This window comes from Leptidea sinapis, chromosome 15, assembly GCF_905404315.1.
Source record: "Leptidea sinapis chromosome 15, ilLepSina1.1, whole genome shotgun sequence".
Classification (NCBI taxonomy): domain Eukaryota; kingdom Metazoa; phylum Arthropoda; class Insecta; order Lepidoptera; family Pieridae; genus Leptidea; species Leptidea sinapis.
In genome coordinates this window covers 9,164,351-9,187,221 of record NC_066279.1, presented here as the reverse complement: position 1 = coordinate 9,187,221, position 22,871 = coordinate 9,164,351, and the positions used below count along the sequence as shown (strand labels likewise).

The window sequence follows — 22,871 nt, the reverse complement described above, 5'->3', positions numbered from 1 at the left end:
AAATAAAATCGCTATGTGTGATCCTGGTGTTTCCGTAACAAACGAATGAATTATAACAACGCAGGTAGCTAGTTTATATTATATTAATATAGTGAATCGCTCATATTTTATACATTTCAAATGATTCTATAATATTATCTATAACATTTACGAAATTGGGTTCAAGTTTACAAAGTTATGTCAACAGCAAGAGAATGTTTTGAAATAAAGGCAAGCATAATTGAATATATCTATAATTACGACAGACCATGTCCTTCTAATATTATGGAAAGATAATTCGCGATAAAATCATTGAGGTGCGTCGAATACGTCGCGCCAATAGAGAACCGATTAAGAAATTAAGTGTATACCCTCAGTACATTTATCAGATACAATATTTGTAAGTTAATATTGCACTGGAGCAGATTATTAGACTTATTATCTAATTAGCTTCACATCATCAGTTGTTTCTTTCAGTAAGTTGTTTCATGCGTCTGTCTTGGGCTGACGTCATAAAATGGCGGCCGCGCACTTTAGATTCTTTCGCGTACGTAAAAGCTGCACTCTCACCACCATTTACTGCATCATGGAATTACTAATTTCTAAAGTTTTTTACAGTAAATCTCTAAGTAAAAAGTCTGTGTGCTTAAAGACAATGAAAGCACACATTTCTCCTTAGTAATGTATCAAAATGTCACGTGTCCGAACCAAATCAGAACTGAATAAATATTTTACATTGCTGCTTATTACCAAGAATATTTTAAACAACTGGAGTAAATACGGCAATGTATAGATATAGCAGTCGACGCTTATTTTGGTATAATTCCATATTATGTGGCATGTTCTTTATTTCGTCGTCCTTTGTTTTTATGCGACTCGATTGGTCTTTATGTATTTGGTTTTCACGTCATTGGTTTTTTTTTCTTGTTCACTAAGAGTGACTTTATTAGTATTTTAAAATAGTTTTTATTGGCACGAGTAATAGAAGGATTTTGTTGATAACTTTGTCGCGAGACCTTTCCATAATTTACATTACATACATACGTAACTGGTTTAGTAACAACAACAACTTTATATTATACGGTTAAATATTTCTTAAAACTCTTAACATTTAACTAACTTTATATCAAGTAATTATACACACATATACTTCGCATTTAATTCTAATTGGTTCACACTGTTACGGTTTATTCGATACGTTAATTGTTTGTGAAAATATTTCTTAAGAGAAGAAGTGACAGGTTGAGCAAGACGCTATCCTGGTTGCAGTACGTGAGCTCCGCCAATTATAATGCTGTTCCACTCAGCTATCGCGATTGAACCTAAAACTCTGAATGACATCGTAACTGCGTACATCACTTTGAGACTATTTAATCACGTAAAGACAAGTTAAGATAAGTATTTTGTTAAAAAAATATTTCATCGATCTTAAAAAGTCACTGTTCTCTATATTAAGTTATTATTTTTTTGCATACTTGTGGAAGTTGTTAGTTAGGTCACCAAAATCTTTGGATGTGTCTGAACGACGACTTTTGGGTCAAGAGGTCAACTTGCTCGCTACATCTCCGACTTCTCTTCGGCTCAAACACGATGTGGCAGACACGATGTATAATAAATTTCACTCAAAGAATTAGGCTCAGGCGGTGTTTGGGGCCATAACGCGTATTAATTGTTACTCTTTCTACGTCGTCAATCGGTCGCTACAATCAGCACATTGTATTTTAATATGCAGATGAAACAGACACATATACCCACTGCTATATAATATACTAACAGTTACATAAATAACGCCTCAGCAAACCGTAACATGTGAATGTAGTAATTTGACTAGATAAACGCATTTGTATAGAAGAGCTAATGGTTTGTGTCAAATACTATCTACGAGTGCATTAACATTATTTCTTTAACTCATTATAAGACCGCCAAGGCTCCAATAGTGAATAACCAATTTTTATTGACCTACTATATAATCAACATAGTCCAATGGTGCGAAATAGTGATTTGTTCAACAATTTTAGTTACGATCAGTTAAAAATATTCGTTGTAGATTGATAACAAGTGGTATTAACAAGTTCACGAAAATAAGTCTTTAGGATTATGAATAAATAATATAATTCAGCTAAATAGAATTATATCTGCTAACGAGTACAAGTTAAAATTTAAAAAGAGTTAAACGTTTAAGACTAAGCGACATACAAACATACAAACATAACAACTTTGTAGTTAAATTCTATAAATTTTAAACTGACTGGTCGAATAAAATAATAAATCTTGAAATTATACAAACATCTACACACATCACACTAAAATTATATTTGTTTACCACTGCTTTAAATGGAAAAATTAATCCTTCATATATCACTCGAATTATTTCCAATGTTTATTCACTGTTTATTGTAATACCTAGTAAGGAATATTTATTACCTCATAATTGATGTCTAAAAAACAGATATTACAAAAATAATTCGAATCAAGAAGTATCCAATGAAGTACCTAATGGAGGCCAAGCACGGACATGAATGTAGTGGACACGAAAGCTATAACTTTTTTCTTAAAAGTATTTTAGATACAACCGGTTAAGATACACCATATATAAAATGTGGAATAAAATTTGCATTCAACAATATTGTCTTAAATAGCATTGCTTAAATACATAATACTAATCCTCGTTCGAGGGAGGTAACTGATATTTTTCACGGAAATATAATATAGATAGTAGAAATTAAAATTTTAATATTTCATGTGATTTCTTTTAAAATTTCAATAATAAATGTTATTATTAATTGATTGATGCTATTTTGAAAGAATTATCCTTAACGTTCTGTAAAAAATCTACTTTTAGCATAATAATGAATAATTGTTTTATTATTATAGATATTTTTATTACTTTTTATTTCGAGTAACACGTAAAAAATGATAGAAATGTATACTAGATAGTGCTAAAGAATCTGACTTAATGATTATTTTATAAATCAAACTCATTCTATATCAATAGTCGTTCTTTCAGAATTGATTGTAATGCAATTATTAAACAATGAATTGTACTTGTAGATAAAGTTAACAGTACCTCGCTTTGTTAACTAGTTTATTGCTAGATAATATTAGTTTGGAAACTGACCAGCGTTCACAATGATGGTCTTATCTTTAACAATAAAATGTTTAAGTCTGGGACAGGTAAGACTCGGGATGTCGTATAGACTACACTAGACTTGCCTTTTGTTGCGGAACCATGCATTAACAGATTTAAAAAAATCCAATTGAAAATCTACATATCTCCGAAAATGCCAGCGAAAGTTTTCCGAAGATTCTTCATGGTGTCTTCGGCGTCCTCAGTGAGGGCCGCGCTGAGTGATCCTTGCCGGGAGAAGCGACTGCCGGAGTTGGTGGTGGAAGAAGCGGTGCTTGTAGCGGCGGTAGTGACGGCGGCGGAGCTCACTGCAGATGTGGACGAGACCATCGACGACTGAGATGCTGTAAAATGAACATTCAATAGTAGTTTTAAAATAAAATACTTTTGAACACACTTGCTCGTGCAGTGAGCATTATAACATTCTTAGGACCATAAACTGAACTATAAAACACATGTGGATAAAAATAATATTACACAGTAGTACATAACAGAATTATCCCTACGAAATTTAATTAGTACATATTAACTTATTATTATTAACTGCAAATTATGTTAAGAGTATATAGAGCATTTTAAGTTTTTCTAACAACAAAATCCATTTACATTTTCGGAATAAATAAATGTGTCCCTAATTAAGACAAAAGCATTTATTACACGACTCAACAAAAAAATTTTCGTTCTTTGTCCTAAAGTTTATAGTATTATTTTCCGGTTAGTTATGCACAAAAACGAAAAGAAAATACCTTTTTTCGGTATAAAGTTTGCTTTTGTGATAGTTATAATAATAATACTCATTTTTCAATTTTTTCATAAATTTTAATTGATTTAAATATTTTTAAAAAGACCGCGCGGTGAGAGTGGGGTATTAACGTTTACACTGTGCCGCTAGATGGCACCCGAGTGATAAACAACCATCAGGTGTTATTTACAAGCCCAGAATAACTTAAAATGTCGTCACGAAAGTGCAAATACGATGCTGATGCATTTTGTTTTATATTTGGTCAATTTATTAAAGTTCGAGACGTGAAATATGAACTAAAGACATCTCACGTTCTCTGTGAAGCCTATGAAGCATATTTTGACTGTCCTGTACGGAATCAAGATAAGCCATGGGCTCCACATGTTGCTTGTAGTTATTGTAAAAGGTGTTTGGAAGGTAAGCAATTTTTATTTAATTAAGCGATGAATCCAAAATAATAGACATATTAATTTTTATTTTTATATTTTTAGGTTGGTATCGAGGTGAGAAAAGGTCTATGAAATTTGTAATACCAAGGATTTGGCGAGAACCAAAAGACCATATTACTGACTGCTACTTTTGTATGGTGAATCCGAGTAAAAGACGTAGAGGTAAAAATGCAAAACCTATTGAATATCCTGACCTCGAATCTTCTTCTGCTCCAATTGCTCACCTGACACGACCAGTACCTGAGCCACCAAAAAAATTATCGCAGAAAAGTGGCTCATCTTTTAGTTCTTATAAAAGTAATTCCGATAAGGAATTTTTGCCTACACCTGAACAACCAAAACACTATATCATTACTTCAGAAGATTTTAACGATCTAATTAGAGATTTAAATTTGCCAAAAAATAAAGCAGAGCTTCTAGGCTCTCGGTTAAAACAGTGGAATTTGCTTGATGATGTTAAGATCACGGATCAGCGGACTAGGCATGAAATGTTTGCAACGTTTTTCACGAAGGAAGATGGACTTTGTTTTTGTAATGACATTAAAGGTATGTTTGAAGCAATTGGCATACCCTGTGTCCCTAGCGAATGGCGTTTATTCATTGACAGCTCTACAAAAAGTTTAAAAGCAGTTCTATTGCACAACGGAAATAAATTTCGGTCTCTTCCAATTGCTCACTCAGTACATCTTAAAGAAAATTATGAAAGTGTCAAAATTTTGCTTGAATCTGTAAAGTATCGTGAGTATAACTGGGAGCTGATTGGAGATTTTAAAATGGTGGGATTTTTAATGGGGCTACAGGGTGGATATACAAAGTATCCGTGTTATTTGTGCTTGTGGGATAGCAGAGCGGATTCTAAACACTATATTCAACGGTCATGGCCTGTAAGAACAAAATTGTGTGTCGGAAAACAGAACGTCAAATTTGAGCCGATTGTTGAAGCGGAAAAAGTGTTAATGCCGCCTTTGCACATTAAGTTAGGGTTGATGAAACAATTTGTTAAAAAACTGGATGAAACTTCAGAAGCTTTTGGATACTTAAAAAAAAAAATTCCGAAGTTATCGGAAGCAAAGGTTAAAGCTGGGGTTTTTGTTGGTCCGCAAATAAGACAGATTTTCGCCGATGGAAAATTTCCAACGTTGCTGAATCGTACTCAAAAAGCAAGTTGGAACAGTTTTAAAGCAGTAGTTTCTGGATTTTTAGGAAATAATAAAGCTGAAAACTACGAAAAGTTGGTTGAGGATATGCTTACAAATTTTAAGGCCATGGGCTGCAGGATGTCATTAAAAGTACGATAAATTTAAAAACAATATGGGAGCCTATTCCGAAGAGCAAGGAGAACGTTTCCATCAGGACATCATGAATTTTGAACAACGCTATCAAGGCCAATACAATGAAAACATGATGGGCGACTATATTTGGGGATTGAGAGAAAGTAGCTATGAACATAAAAGAAAAAGTAAAAGTGTGCACTTTTAAGTTATTTTCCACTTTTCTGTAAGCTAATTTGATAGTAAAACTTAATAAAAATAATAAACATTTTTATTTCAATAGTTTTATTTTCAATCAAAAATTAAAATCCGAGATTTTTTAAAAATTTCGTTCAATCAGTCTTCTAAGCACAAAAGCAAAGTTTTTCATGCCATATATTTTTTTTCCGTCTAATTACGACCTAAACTACCGAAATTTAATGCTTTGCAATCAAAGTCAAATTTCATGTTGACCCGTGTTATTTGAACGATTAATGCAGTACATGTTTATTGTTTCCTCGCAAGTGTGTATGATACTCATGACCAACATGCTCACTAGACACTCGACTGATTTAAGATTACTGAAATAAAACAGAAAAAACCAGTAGAAGTGGCATCATGTGGCACATTTATCTATTAAATATGTAATACACACACTTAATTCCGGCTTTATGATAGGCCTAAATTCACAATCACGAAAAGACATAACTACAAATTTATTTACATCAATTTCGAACTTAATACAATTACGCTAATCTCATATTCTTAAGGTGATTATGACAACCTCAGAACTTTTTCTTAAATTGCGAAAAATAACATATAAAAACTTGGAGTAATAGGAACTCTGTTACAATAGATTTGACTTCTGTCAAATTACCTAGTGTTGTACGAAAATGAATAAACATATCGATAAGTTAGTAAAAACTAGAAATGATGTAATCAGGGTTGATAAAGTAGTTCATCGTAAGCTAAAATAATAATAGACCAATATTTTTTCTTAGAGGTAGTTTTATTTAAAAGGTTAGACAATATTTAGCTCAATTCAAATAAAATCAAGACAGCACGAATAGTCTTGGAAAGTTACAATACCATTATTGTATTTACCTGTGAATACACGCTTAAAACACAGGTGGGCTGCGTTCAAGCGGCAATTGACGACGTCCTTGCACAGATCCCCTCCGCTGAAATCGTAGTCTTGGGTGATTTCAACGGGCACAACGCCGAATGGCTTGGATCACGTAGGGCGATCTGTGCATAATTTTGCATTGGCGTATGGTCTGTCCCAAATGGTTGAGTCGCCAACGCGGCTCCCGGATGTGGATAGCCACATGCCGTCCTTATTAGATCTTCTGCTGACTACACATCCCGATGGTTACCAGGTCTTTGTCGACGCCCCTCTCGGAACGTCCGACCATTGCCTGGTCAGGAGTGTAGTGCCTATCCGACGCCAACGTCGCAGACCACCAGCGACCCGCCGCGTTTGGCACTACAAGTCAGCAGATTGGGATAGGATGCGTTCCTTTTTTGCATCCTACCCTTGGGGCAAGATTTGTTTCCCTTCGGATGATCCTAGTGCCTGCACCGTTGCAGTAACCGATGTGATACTGCAGGGCATGGATATTTTTATACCAAGCTCTGTACCAGTACCGATCGGTGGCAGATCACAGACCTGGTTCGATGCGTCAGTTAAAGCAGCATCTGACTGCAAAAAACAGGCGTATAGAACTTGGGTTGCGGCGCTAGGCACAAAGGAACCGAACTGCAAAGTTCTTAAGAGGAAATATAACCGTGCCTCCAGATTTTTTAAGCGGCAAATCGCCCGTGCGAAGTCTAAGCACGTCGTCAAAATCGGCGAGCAGCTTTCCAGTTACCCGACCGGAACACGAAAGTTCTGGTCGTTGTCGAAAGCTGCTCTTGGTAACTTCAACCAGCCGTCCATGCTGCCGTTGCACATGAGGAATGACACCCTGGCCCATACGGTAAAAGAGAAAGCCGAGCTCCTGTACGCTCTTTCCGCCTCCAACTCGACTCTTGACGACAACGGAAAAACACCGCCGACCATCCCGCGGTGTCAGAGCTCTATGCCTGAAGTACAGTTCAGACAGAAAACTGTTAGGCGAGCTCTGTTTTCGTTGAACGTCAGGAAGTCGAGCGGGCCGGATGGCATTTCTCCAATCGTGCTTAGAACGTGTGCCCCAAGTTGAAGCCGGTGCTAACGCGTTTATTCCGGCACTCTTATTCCAAAGGCGTAGTCCCTGACTGATGGAAGTCAGCCCTTGTCCATCCGATCCAAAAAAAAAGGAGGCAGTTCTGCTCTCTAAAATCATGGAGAGCATAATTAGCCGCCAGCTTTTAATATACCTTTAGTATACCTAGAGGGTCACCAGTTGATCAACGACCGACAGTACGGCTGTCGCCATGGACGGTTGGCAGGTGATCTTCTGGTATACCTAACACATAGATGGGCGGTGGCTATTGAAAGCAAGGGGGAAGGCCTGGCAGTTAGCCTGGATATAGCGAAGGCTTTTGATCGTGTATGGCACAAGGCGCTCCTCTCAAAACTTCCATCATTTGGGCTTCCCGAGAGCTTGTGCAAGTGGACCTCCAGCTTCCTCACTGGGCGTAGCATACAGGTCGTTGTCGACGGATATTGCTCGAACCCGAAGCCCGTGAATGCTGGAGTGCCCCAAGGCTGTGTGCTATCTCCTACGCTGTTTCTTCTGCATATCAATGATATGTTGGACACCTCCAACATACATTGCTATGCGGATGACAGTACTGGTGATGCCGTATACACGGGCGATGCAGGTCTCTCTCGGGAAATCGTCGACCAGTGCCGGGAGAAACTAGTGTCTTCTATCGAGTCGCGGAATGGGGTAAATTGAACCTTTTCCAATTTAACCCCCAGAAGACTCAAGTTTGCGCGTTTACCACTAAAAAAACCCCATTTGTCGTATCACCGCTCTTCGAGAACACTTCTCTTAAAGCCGCGCCTAGTATCGGAATACTGTGTCTCGAAATCTCGAGCGATTGCCAATTCGTGGCCATCTGGAGGGCAAAGCCAAATTGGCTTCGAAGAAGCTGGGCGTCATCAATAGAGCACGGGAATACTTCAAGCCGGCCCACATTCTAGCGCTCTACAAAGCGCAGGTCCGGCCACACATGGAGTATTACTGTCATCTCTGGTCTGGCGCACCCCAGTATCTGCTTGATCCATTTGACCGCGTGCAACGTAGAGCAGCTCGAACTCAGTGCTCTGTGAACGGCTGGATCTCTTGGCGTTGCGTAGAGACGTCGCGTCATTGTGTGTCGTCTACCGCATTTATCACGGGGAGTATTCCGAAGAGCTGTTTAACCTGATTCCTGCCGCCGAATTCCACCTTCGCATGACACGCCACAAGTTAGGATTTCATCCCCACCATCTGGATGTGTGGCGGTCTTCGCACAGTGCGGTTTTCAAGGAGCTTTCTCCTTCGTACTACAAAGCTGTGGAATGAGCTTCCTTGTGCGTCGTTTCCGGGACGATACGACATGGGTACCTTCAAAAAAAGCGCGTACACCTTCCTTAAAGGCCGGCAACGCTCTTGTGATTCCTCTGGTGTTGCAAGAGAATGTAGGCGGCGGTGATCACTTAACACCAGGTGTACAATACCAATACCAATTAAGTAATTAATAAGAAGAGAAGCTATAATTACTGACGAAGTATTAATAATGTTGTTAGTCTTATGATATATGATATTTTATATTATGATGTACATATGCCACAATGGTGCCAAACATTCCCAGAATTCATGGTGTTTGATCTATTTTTTATAAATGTATGACGTATTGTACTACTCGATGATGGGAAGAGGTTTTTCTTCTACTTCACCTCTACTGAACCTTATCAATATTTGCCAAATAACAAATTTAATTAAAAGTAATTGTTGTTATAGAACAATTTTTAAACATAGATTTAAAAATTTACGCTTATTTAGTTTAACTGGAATCTTACACATATTTGTTAAATAATAATTAGTAGTACACAAGAGACAAACAAAACTATTAATTTGAATTCATCAGAGAGACTACCGCGATAGTCTCTCTTGTACACAATTACCACAACCAGATTACCGCATTTTGCTTACTTACACCTTATCGCATGATGGATGGAAAAAAGCAATACTTGAATATAATCTATAAAGATAAAATTGCAAAGAAAAAATGCACTTGTTGAGTAGCAAGATATTTTTATTGCTTACATACATTATCCTAACATAAGTAATATCGATTTAACGTATAGGTAAATGAGCCATACGTCGTAATATTATGGTTCATTTTTAATTGAATATTTTGCACAACACATAAAAAATATTAATTGTATTTCAATCGGAAAATAATGATTACCGATGGACATATTTTTATTGCGGCTATGATTTCTACAGTCAAAAATGGCACAATAAGGCATATTTGTATTTTTTCAAAAGATAATTATGCTTCACTTGACATCAAATGACTGTTCTCACTTGAGCCTCGAGTAGGTACATTTGTACACAATAGTAGCGACAGGGTAAGGCCCAGATGCCACTTCCACTAGTTTTTTCTGTTCCGTGACTGCAACCCACAGCCTCGTGTATGATGAGCACCTTAGTTCACCTCTATCATAATATACTTTGATGTTACAAACGTATGTTGTAAATGACTATTTGTCGCTGTGTTATAGCAAGTTCTGTTGACAGTCCTTGCATATTGTTAGTGACTAGTGCGTCAAGAAATAATTACAAACATTTAGCAGCCGAACTACTGTTAGTAATTGATCAGTATTTATTAACATATGAGACGAGCCTTATTTTGTGAGTCTTTGTGCTTGAGACATACAATGTACTAGCGTTTATACAAACAAGGCTTGCGAGAGACAAGAACATCCCTAAAGAAGAAATCCTTTGATTGACATTTAGTAAACAGTCGCTTGGCATTAAGTATTTTGAATTTTAAGCCCACTCATTAGATCATTTATACGTAGATAGACTGTGACAGCTGTGAAAACAACGAGATTGACAGTTAACCTCTACTTTGAGCAATGCACGTACACTTACATAAATTGACATACAAATCGCAAGTGTAAGACATAGCTTGTCACGGACACTAAATAATAAGCCTGGCCTGTTTTCAAAGCAAGCAAGAGGCGTGTAAACGTATAGCGTCTAGATTAAGTCACTCGCAAACATTGACAAGTGAAAGTTGATCAGACATTATCGGGCTGTCAGTTCGTATATAGTGTATGGTTCGAGATGTGTGTTACCTTGGGAGTCCCTGCGTGTGAGCGGCGGCGGCGGAGGGAGAGCGGGCTCGGCCGGGATGGGCGGCAGGGGGCGGTCGATACTAGCAGCCGCGGCTAGGGGAGCTGGTGGGGGCGCGGCCGGGGGACCAGCCACCGTCGGGGGACCAGCCATCGCCGCGGGGCCCGGGCCAGCGCGCTCCTCGGGGGACGCCGCGCCACTCCCCGCCACGGAGCTCCGAGATGTGGTTTTTGTGAGACCGGGCCGGCATACGTTCTGTGAGAAAATATCTCTTAGTGTATGTACTGTGTATTGACTACATGACATGAGTTACTGGGGTTTATCCCACTCAGTCATATCATATAATAGTAGTCACGCCCTTTGGGGCCAATAGCCAAGTTCCTTGCGACGGTTCTTCTCTCTCAGAGCATCACTTCTTTCCGAAGTACCATCGTTTCGTGATTTAATTGACATCAAAAAGTATTCTCAAGGAATAAATTAAAGAATTTTATAACAATAATATATTTTAATACATTAAGAAAATTCTTTCTCATTATATATGTTAATGAATTACATTACATATTTAGTGAAAATTACATTTTTATTTATTTCATGTACGACGACGCATCGATGTCTTTCAAGATCAACGTCTTCAAGGACAATATTTAATACGTAGACTTGATCATCAGCTGGAAGACGTTCACTTCTGAACGAAGGCCTCCCCCAAAGATATCCGCGATGATCGGTCCTGCGCTGCCCTCATCCAACGTATTTCGGCAATGTTGACCAGATCGTCGGTCCATCTTGAGGGTGGCCTACCAACACTACATCTTCCGGTACGTGATCGCCATTCGAAGACTTTACTGCCCCATCGACCATATGTCCGTCGAACTATGTGCCCTGCCCACTGCCACTACGGTTTCGCAATTATTTGGACTATGTCGGTAACTATGGTTCTCCTACGGATCTCCTCATTTCTGGAATCCCGATCCCGCAGGGAAACTTCGAGCATAGCCCTCTCCATTACCCTCTGAGCGACCGTTAACTTTCTCATTAGGCCCATCGTTAGCAACGACGTCTGCGTACCAGTATGTATAAGTCATCACTGGCAATACACACTGGTTGAAAACCTTCGTCTTCAGATACTGTAGTATTTTTAAGCGCACGAAAAAGGTATGCCAAATGGCGACAAACTTGAATAAATTCTGGCATTTGTATTTTTTATCAAACAAGGATAATAACGTCACTATGTGAGCATTAATTGTGTACTTCCCCAGCTCTATTGTTCTAGCTTCAACCAACATTAACATCAAATATTGACATACCTGCATCCGTTGGAAGACCAGTTCGGCGAGATGACGTCGATCCTCTTCTTGTGAGTCCCCCATAAAGGAAGTAGCTGAATCATTCAGCTCGATGATGTGTTCTCGGCCGTCCTTGCCAACTACCAACTCCAAGGCACACACTTCTAGCCCGCCGAATATTTCGCTGACCTTTATATAATACAAAAAATTACAATTTTCTTGATTAACGTTTCATTTAGCGAGTTTTATATATTTAAATAAATAACTTTTTAAAGGATTAAAACGCTACACGCATTGGTTGGTTGTAAATTCTTTAAAAAAACGATGAGGACACTGTCAGTTTCTTCCAGCGAGAGACACCTGCATGGGCAGTGTATACGGCATCACCAGTACTGTCGTCTGCATAGCAATGTACGTTGGAGGTGTCCAATATATCATTAATTTATAAATTATGCAGGAGAAACAGTGTAGGTCGTAGCAAAAGCCTTGGGATCTCCAGCGTTCACGGGCTTCGGGTTCGAGCAATAATCGTCGACAACGACCTGTATGTTGCGCCCAGTGAGGAAGCTGGTGGTCCACTTGCATAAACTCTCGGGAAGCTCTAATGATAGAAGTTTTGAGTGAAGCACCTTGTGCTATACACGATCAAAGGCCTTAGCTATAACCAGGATAATTGCCATCTCCCTTGCTTTCGATAGCCGCCGACCATCTATGTCCTAGGTATACCAGAAGATCATTAATATTTTTGCGAATAAAGTGCTGTATCAATTTGACAAATTCATCGTGAAACAGATAGCTATTTGAAGTCTGTATGACCGAGGTTTCAAGAAAAGATTTATGATGTCACTCAATGACGTTCTATGCATATCATTCAGGCCGACATTACAGTTTGTATGTAAGTTATAGGTAATCAGTGTAGAACTCGGTCAATACCCAAACAATAAAACGAATGGAGAAACATTGAAGAACGTGTTATAAATGGATATATATAAATTTTCCATAACATTTATAAGTATGTTGTACCTAAATGACGCACTTACGACCCATTAAAAATAAACACACTACATTTCACTTTGAATAATCTACATTCCTGCATAATTGAACCGAGTTTCCACAGGCACTTGAAGATAAACTCATGAACATTAAGAATCCTTTGGATATCATATATACAGTGGTGGACATATAATTATCTTAAACATTATACAACATACTTGGCAGTAACACTATTTATTTGGAAATGAAAATGAAAAAACAAATTGCATAAAATCTTAAATTTAAATTAATCTTAAACTTATCATTTATTAGAAAAACAACAAAAATACTACTTAACAACTGCCGTTTAAACATAATTTATCATTCAAACAACTAAATGTCTTTTAAGGTATCAACAGTAACGGACAACTAATTAGAAACAACAGAATAATACAGTAAATACTTAAAAAAATTATAATAATAAATAATCAGAAATATATTGTTTACGTAATACTGTTCAAAGGCTAATAAATTATGTTATAATTAATATTTAATTGCGCAGCCTTTATTTTCAATTTATTCGAGCAATGTCACATTTTTCGATTGCGATTGAGTTCCATGCTTCGACAGGAATTGGGTTTTATTTGAAAATTTATTTTTAACTAATTACCACAGATTTTCAAAAAGGTTAAAGCCCACATTATTTGGAGGCAAGTCTATGACAGAAATACGCTATTCCCTAATAAGTCATTACCATGAAAGATCCAGGTTACAGACAAATGTTTGTCAGTGTCAGTGTGTCAGGAATAATTATGTCCTTCCATCTTTTGAACAGGTGCAACTCCACATCCGACAAAACAACCCCATACTTTGATATTTCAGCCACCATGCTTAACTATGCTCCGTGTGTATTAATAATTGAAAGTATTTTTTATTAGACGTCTAACATAGCGCCTTCCGTCTGAATATATCATGCATATTTTTGTATCCTCTGACTATAACACTTTTTTCCATCCTCGTTCCGTCCAATTAACATATTTTTTCCCTGATAATGAACTAATTACTCGTGGTCACACCAGTGTGACTACGAGTAATTTTTTTTCCTCGTCGTCACACCAAGGGTTTTACTACACCCTGTCGGTAATTGATATTATAAGTGATGTGTCAATTTAATTTCTCATGATCTCGACATTCTCGATGGTATAACGAATGACTATGGATGGAAAATGTTAAAAAATTTAAAATCTTTTTGTAAATAAATGTAACATATAAATTAAAAGAGTATTTTTATTGAGTGGCTATATCCTTGCATGATTATTTATTATTTGATTTACATGTTTTTCACGAATATTCCACGTAGATTTTACACTTCCAGAATTCATATGAAGTTTTTCTAATTATATGTCCACCACTGCATTAGGTATATGTATTATATTATTATGAAAGAAGAAAGAGGAACTTGGTCCTATAGTTTCAGTAATTAGCCCATATAAACATACAAAAAGACAGAGAAACAAACAAAAAATTTGAAAAAAATTGGGACTCGTTCTATTTATCTTCTTACATTGGTTTTGAGCATTCTTTTTTGTACAGAAATTCGATCTCTACAGTTTTAATATAAACAATATATATATCGGCGCAAATACTACAACACACCTATTATAAAAACGAGAATTCAGTTTAACTAATTTTAGTTAAAATTAGTTCATTATTTATTCTGTAATTACATTGTGATGTGAAATTATTGTAAAAACAACATGAATAGAAATCACGTGCACGTACACCGAGCCCCATAATTACGGCCGCATTTCAAAACACGTGGAGTAGCACGTGCGCCAGGTCCTATAACTACAGCCGCACGGTCGACACTTGAGTCAGTCGTGTTCGGGCTGTCGTACGGGACGGACCTCTCTGGCACGTCGTAACGCTGCCCGTTGAATAAACGAAAGTAATAAAATACCTACTCGTGTAGTTTTCTTTAGAAGAACCAATGAGTGATCTTCAGCAAGATAGCAATTGTGATGTCAACAGTAATGAAGTCACACCTTTTAAAAACAATACAGAGGTTCTTTCCTCGTCATATATAAATATAATTTAATATTATTGCCGGCCTTTAACGAGTATGCTCTATTCTCAAAAGTCCCTGAGTCATATTGGCTTTGTTTTCATATTTCAATGTAATTCCATCAACTTTCATCTTGGATGAGATTCCAATTATATTTGGAGAGTCATGTAAGGAACGTGATACTTATAGTTTACTTGCTTTTTTTGTCCCTTTAGAAAGTTGCATGGACTAGTTTGATGATAAAATATAAAAACTTTATTAAAAATATAAAAATTCATGCAATAGACTTATAAAAAAAATTGCGGATCATTCTTCAAGTGTCACAGTATTGAAAAGGCATTTTCACTACGACACATTGTTGTAACCGTAACTTTAAAATTCCAATTTGATAAACCTTCGATAACTACCTGAGAGGAACACAATATAATGAAAATATTAATACAGAAAGTATATAAGTACTGTATATTCAATCTGTTTCAGAAATATGGTTAAATAGTTTAATTCACCTCGTCAATCCACATCTTGTATCGATCATTCATGCCGATAGCCTCCAGCATTGCCGAGCCCTGGTTGGTTTTCCAATTGCCAGATATAGATTTGCGCCTAAAAATGTAAAAAAACACAAAGCCATTAGTCCTATTAATAATTATTCACAATAGCTTCATATCTTTGCATTTATGGATACATTATTATTTTTTTTCACTGCAGCTAGACATTGATTTTTTATGCAAATACCGATTTTATCAAAAATTTTAAAGATGTTTCATGAATGCTAATGGCATATTAAATACAATTTATTTTATTATGCATACTTTGTTGTTACACTTTTTCTAAAATCCTTTCAATTCACATACAGTACTACTTTTTTTCGGCCTGAGGAGGAACATTTGCAAGATGACTTTGTCTGATAGTCAGTCAAAGATTGTACCGACTACAAACCTCCCCTTTCTTGTACCTAGTACGACAGGACCACGTTATCATACCATTACTTCTCGGTACGAGGACCTCTCCTCGCCCTTGCCCACGACTACGCCTTCATATTTTTTCTTCATTTTTATTGCATCCAGTTATCGACCGTTGCATGTATCCATGGGACGATCTCTTCCCGCCCTTTTGGTATTCCTGTTTTATTTTTGTTTCAACGCAGCTTAACATTACCACACCTGACCTGAGAATCAATATTCCTGCCTACTAATATTGATTATTGTTTACAAAAAACCATGGATGAGTTAGGGACCACTCGTTTAATGTAATTATTATAGTTTTTATATCGATCTAATGTGGTCCTTGTAGCTTAGTCATAATTAAACATTTAGATTTTTTGGATATAGGATGTTTTAATCATTAAGGTATTTAAGTTATTATCTCAAAACAAACATAATAAAAACGATATGACGAAATCGTTTTTTTAGAAAGCTTTTTCTTAAAAATGGCAGTTGTTAATTGTTACCTCACGTTTGGGGTTGGAATTAACAGGTGTGGGGAGCGTATGAACAGAGGAGGTAAACATCTATACATATAAAATAGAATGTATATTTGTATGTTCCCTAATAACTCCTAAACTATTCGACCGATCTCAATGAAATCTTCTGTAATAGATTCATTGAAGCTCAACGAAGGTCTACATATATAGTTTGTCATGTCACGATCCCACCCACGCACTCACCCACGCATTTACCATATCTCTCGAACTGTTTATTGACAGATCAACGTCTGTCGGGTCAGCTAGTACTATATGTAATGCTGACCGGCATAAAGAAAAATAAAATATAATATGTACGACTTTATTTATGAATGACAGCGAAATTGACACAGCCTTTCATGGAATACATTTTCTTATAAACTGATGATAACAAAATATCTTAACAAACGAAAACTCAAAATATGTTGAATTTATAATAATAATAAGTTAAGTTATTTAAGTGATCTATTCATAAATTATAAAAAATACGTATAAAACAATCATTTACAATCATTCAACTACCGTGTTAATACTAGCTCCCATATCTGGGGTAGGTATTAACTCATTCATACGAGCCCCCGATGTGTTAATTATAGGCATATAGGTACATTTAAAGTATTAAATTACGTAATAAAATATTGGTCAATAGTTATGTTATATACGAAATGTAGAATTGATAAGTATGAAATATGGTACTAGGAAAACAAAAAACATAATCATAACTCACTCAAATGACGCGGCGACGGAGCGCATCTCACCAATACTGTGCAATGCGGCGCTATCTAATTGTTAAAGTAAGACACTCTGGAGATGTAGTAGCTATAGTTTGAGAGAAATTTGCTTCTTTCTCTCTTGCTCGGGAGCATGGTATGAAATTGCAATACTTACATGAAGGCTTTGTAGTTGGTGCCTATTTTCTGTATGTGGATGTCATATTTGGCGTCAATGTAGGGCTCCACAGTGCAGTAAGTCCCCAGCATGGCCACGACGCCGGCTATGTCCTGTAAAACATTACGGGTTATAGTAACGTGTGTTTTTTTAGTTGAAATTATTTTATGTTTGTGAAAAGAAGGCGAGAATGCTGCACTGTGGCAGATGAACACTGATTGATATTTAATGGAGTATCGAAACATTTTTGCGGAATTAAGTTCACGATTAACGAAGTTAGGAAGCAGCAGAACCACATGACCAGAGCATCTAAATTGTTCTTTACAACCTCTCGCAATGTCCACGCTTCGGGGGCATACAAACATAAAGCTAAGTTAAGCGTTACTTGGGAATGTAATAATAATAATAATAGAATTTATTGCCTTGAACTTAATTTAAGTACACAAAATCAGCTTATTACAAACATACATTAAGACAAAAGGGAGGCTCAGCTTATGCTGCTTGAAATAATATTTTCATGCAGCGCTGGTTTTCAGCCATTCCCATCTCCGTAAGGTGGGGTACATAGTAAAGACGGCAAACTAATAACGATTACAATGCAGATCTAAATTTTTCTAAATGTATCAACCTCTGTATAAATTATGAGTGTATTTGTGAGTGTGTGTGTTGTATAAATATATGAGTGTGTGTCAATGTGTCAGTTTAAATGTAATATGAAACGAGTTGCAAATGTTATGGTTAAATCATGAAATATATTTATTTAAGGGAAGTTCTTTCCATACACAATAATTGAAATTTTCAGCTTCCTGTTGTTTTTTTAACAATGCCATTTTATATTTACCCTTGTCCTATGACTGTTGTTACACCAGCACTTGGCCTTCAAAACCAGACGACCAGCGACAGAGAAATGAATGGTGGAAATATTGACCCAGTAAGAACACTGCACAATACGTATCTTAGGTCCGTATTCTAGAAAGTGTCTGAATACATAATCAGAAAAAGTGATTAAGAGTGTTTTCTCACTATCTTCATAACAATAGGTACCTAATACAGATAAAACACAAGTTAACATATTATCATGTATTGAGACGGCGCGGGCGCCTGGCACCTGGCACCTGGCACCTGGCACCTGGCACCTGGCACCTGGCCCCTGGCACACCACACACACTTCGGAACAACACAGTTTCAAACCACTCTGGAAGATCATTACTTATTTACGGTACACATTGTTTAGAATACATATTATGTATGTAGCTATAGAAGGCTATAATTATCTATAATTAGATATATACGTACTCGTAACACAAAATATTTGCGTGCTCAGAGTTATAATTAGTGTATGGGTAAGTCGTGATCAGTAAATAATGATAGCGATGTTAACGTATTATTAAAATCATAATTATTTATAATAAAATAACATACAGACCTCATTACTTTCAAACTTAAACTATTATTATAAAATTATGTTCTTATTGATATGACTCTTGCAGTTAGTGTTAAGTAAATAGTTTTATCTACACCCATGCTTTAAATCCTCTATTAAAGTTTCTGAAACAGTTAGCTTATTGCCAACATTAAAACACCCAATGTTCTAATAACCATTACATCATCCAAAAGAGTGTTGTAATGTTGTACTGAATTTCATAACAACACTCCTATGTTTTTTTTTATCCCTTCATACGCAAAGAGTTTCAACAGACAGCAACATTCTTATTGCTCGATGCGTGGTATCTGTATGAATTTCAAAAAAAGAACATTTTCGTTAACGCGCGTTGCACACTACCAGAACGTCGCGCGCCGTAAAAAACAGTAGGTTATTCGAATCCCCGCCATTTTTCTTCGATATTTTTATTGTTTTGTTTACAAAAAATGAGCGATTCATTTTAAACGCTGCAAAAGAACATTATATTCGAGTGAATTTTAATTATTGCACTATACAAAATGTAAATTACTACTAAAATAAATAATTGTTTCATTAATACTTACTTTATTTGTATATAATCAGTAATAAATGATATTAGGTTACTACTAGGACGGGTGTTTTATTGTTAGCAGTAAGTAAAGCCAGAATCTTTTAAAGGATTCATATTCTGGGTGTAGATAAAGTCTTGTTTGCAACTGTTGATAATTAGGTATTAAAACACTCATGTGATACTATTATCACAAATCCACATTCGTGTTTTAATACCCCTTATACACAACAGTTGCATAAATAACTATTGAAGTACTATAAATGTTTATATTTCTGTTTAAAGAAAACTTGTTAAAAATTTTAATAAATATTATCTTTGTATCATTTATTATAAGAGCTTAATTAATGATGTACAACGTTAAACGTCAAATCTCACTGCAAAATGATAACGTACTCCAGTGTTTTTAATTATCTATTTAAATAAAAAGGCTTCATTAAAATCGCGAGTAGCTCTTTCTTTATATATTTTTAAAGATGACCAGTCCCTTTACATTTTGCAATAATAGACGAAGTTATTCGGCCATGATTTAATAATCTCACGTAAAAAGCTGCTTTTATTATCTGTTCCAGCAACATATACTTATTGTTTTTGCGACCTTATTGAAGAGTGGAGACGCAAACGACCACGTCATCAGGAAAGTACGGAGTACGTTCCTGATGACGGTACCCTGAACTGAACAGAATCTCTAACAGCTAAGTGAATAATGAAATTTATATTGTACTGTGTAAGATTATTGATTTGCTACGTAATCGAAATTTATTCCCACACTCTTTGTTGCGATGAAAAAAAAGTAGGGGGAGTGAAAGCGAATGGACCCAGGAGAGTCAGAGAGACCACGTGCGGCCAGATAAGTCCTTAAACCCTTTACTTGTATTTGGTGGTAACTGAATCTGATTAGGTTATGGATTACTATGAGTAGACTACTCGTTGAATGTCGTGAGTAAAATTATTTTAAACTTGTGACTTTATAACAATAAGATTTAAGTCAAATTTAACGTTAACAGTAATGTTAACAGTAACGCTGACTTTAACATTGACTGCGTAATGTGTTACACCATCGTATTCCATCGCATAGTTAAAGTTAAAGAGAGAAATATCAAGTCAATATCGAATATTTATTTGAAACTTTTGACATGGCGCTATTTAGCTATTTAACATTAACAATAGCTTTAACCGGCGAAGATTGGACGGTTACTGTTAACAGTTAAAGTTAAAACGTGATGTAAAACTTGCCAAATGGTGCAACCAATGACGTTCTATACAACGTGAACCAGAAAGGGTATAACATCCCTTCAATGGTACGTTAGTTGGGTCATATGCAATAGTATGGTGATGTTTAAGTTTTAACAAATAATTAAAAAAAAGAAAAAAGCTTCCCTATGAAATTAAAATATTATTTTTCAATTTATTTTCTTAGACAACTCTTACTTTGTTTATAAACAGAATGAGGTCACCTACCTATGGAGTTAAACATAAACAATGATCTATGATTAAGGAGTATGCACATTACATGAAATGTGGCTTGGGGTCTATGTATTTATTCATTCATTTTATTCTTCCTGTTATTGCGAAACAAATAAACAATATAAGAAATTACATAACATTACACAGTTTCACATCTGTATTCCTGAAGGGTTAGAGGTGTATTTTTTCCATCCACGTTTCACTATGTTTAATTCCCACGTAATAGGGGGCGAGCATCTACATATCTGAACTATGGGCTGCAAGTGAGAAATTTCCTACGAAAAACTCAATAACTGCCCAGGCCGGGTAGAAAACCCGGTCCGGGAATGGAGTACCTATTATTAATACGAGGATGGTCAAAGATATCCATATTTGACAAAAAAATCCGTGAAGAACAATTTCTTAGTAGGAGTCTATTAGAATTATCTTTATTGGATAAAACATTTTTGAATTAAAATGTCAAGTCTCATTTGCCCAGTAATAACAACAGCTACAGTGCCATTCAGACCAAACCATAATAATGCTTACACATTTTTGCTTCACGGCAGAAAAAGGTGCCGTTGTGGTACCCATAATCTATAATTACAAATTTAGAAGTATTTTCAATGTCAGCTAAAGCAAATGCAAATACAAAATAACATTTGTCTTCATGGCAAAATGAGAACACAAATTGCTTCACAGCTGCAATAAATAGTAGGCATTTTACTATTATCTGATATTATGTCACATCTACGTTTTTCATCTGTTTTAGGTCAAAGAGAGTTCAAAAAAACAGCTGATTAGGGTTGAGGGAATCATAGTTTTTGCGAAAAATTAGAACGTTAAATATTGTATTAAAATATAATGCTACTACATTTCTGACTTCACATAGTCATTACAGATGACCTAAGGAATGTCTGGTTCAAAGCATCCTATACCCATTTACTTTCACGTTGTATATACCTACACAGATATATATACATATATAACGTCATTGGGTGCAACTAATTTATTGCTCCGGTTCTTTAACATGTTTGTGATGATAAAAATCTTTATATATAATATATAAAAGAAAATGAATATTTATATGTTCCCTAATAACTCCTAAACTATTCGACCGATCTCAATGAAATCTTTTGTAATAGATTCATTGAAGGTCAAGGAAGGTTACATATATAGTTTATCGTGTTACGATCCCACCCACGCACTCACCCACGCATTTACCATATCTCTCGAACTGTTTATTGACAGAACAACGTCTGTCGGGTCAGCTAGTATATTATAGTGATACCGGGGCCACTAGTAAAAAAAATAATAACAAAATAAAATCATTTAATTGCAGGTCAGGGACCCATATGAAACATGTTTACATATTAGTAGTCAGAATATTTTAAAATTATAAAAAAATTAAAATATGTCTAACAATAATTAATATAAAATTAAGATTATTAAAAAAATGAATCGTCGTTTTACGTTAGGGATCTGGTGTACCCGATGACTTTAATAATCTCATTATTAGAATTACGGACTGGGTTCCCAGAAATCCGCTATTCTATTCCATATAACGGCGTAGTAGTCTGGGAAACCAGCCTCGGCGAAAATGCCCGACGCGCTACAATACCTCGGCATTTTTGATAAAATTCGAAAGGAATCATTATATTGTACCCAGAGGATGTAAAAGAGTATTTTGGTGTAGTTTAACCATAATAGTGAAGTATAAAAACTCATACAGTATGCTTTAAACAACGTAACTTTAACATCCTTACGGAGACCATTTATTGAGGGCCTAGGAAGCACTATGTCATGAACGTAACTTAAATTGTTAAAACAAACTCACACAATCATTAACGTAAAGATTGAACAGGTTACGGAGAGGTGAGCACTCTAATCTAAACTCACTAGAGGCTGTGTCGCCCCAACGCACAATGTTCGTTTGATTCTCGTACCAATATCTCATCA

At 36.0% G+C, this 22,871-nt stretch overlaps 1 protein-coding gene across 1 annotated transcript in view; it reads right to left on the bottom strand.

Annotated features, from left to right (window-relative positions):
• Positions 1–2,291: 2,291 nt before the first annotated feature.
• LOC126968192 (synapsin) overlaps positions 2,292–22,871 on the bottom strand; it is a 154,057-nt gene continuing 133,477 nt past the window's right edge. The window contains exons 11-15 of the mRNA XM_050813051.1: positions 17,497–17,609; positions 15,653–15,749; positions 12,131–12,298; positions 10,829–11,081; positions 2,292–3,450 (exon numbers count right to left, since the gene is read on the bottom strand). Coding sequence (XP_050669008.1) covers positions 3,245–3,450; positions 10,829–11,081; positions 12,131–12,298; positions 15,653–15,749; positions 17,497–17,609 — 837 coding nt within the window. The 3' untranslated portion in view covers positions 2,292–3,244. The remainder of the gene's footprint in view (positions 3,451–10,828; positions 11,082–12,130; positions 12,299–15,652; positions 15,750–17,496; positions 17,610–22,871) is intronic.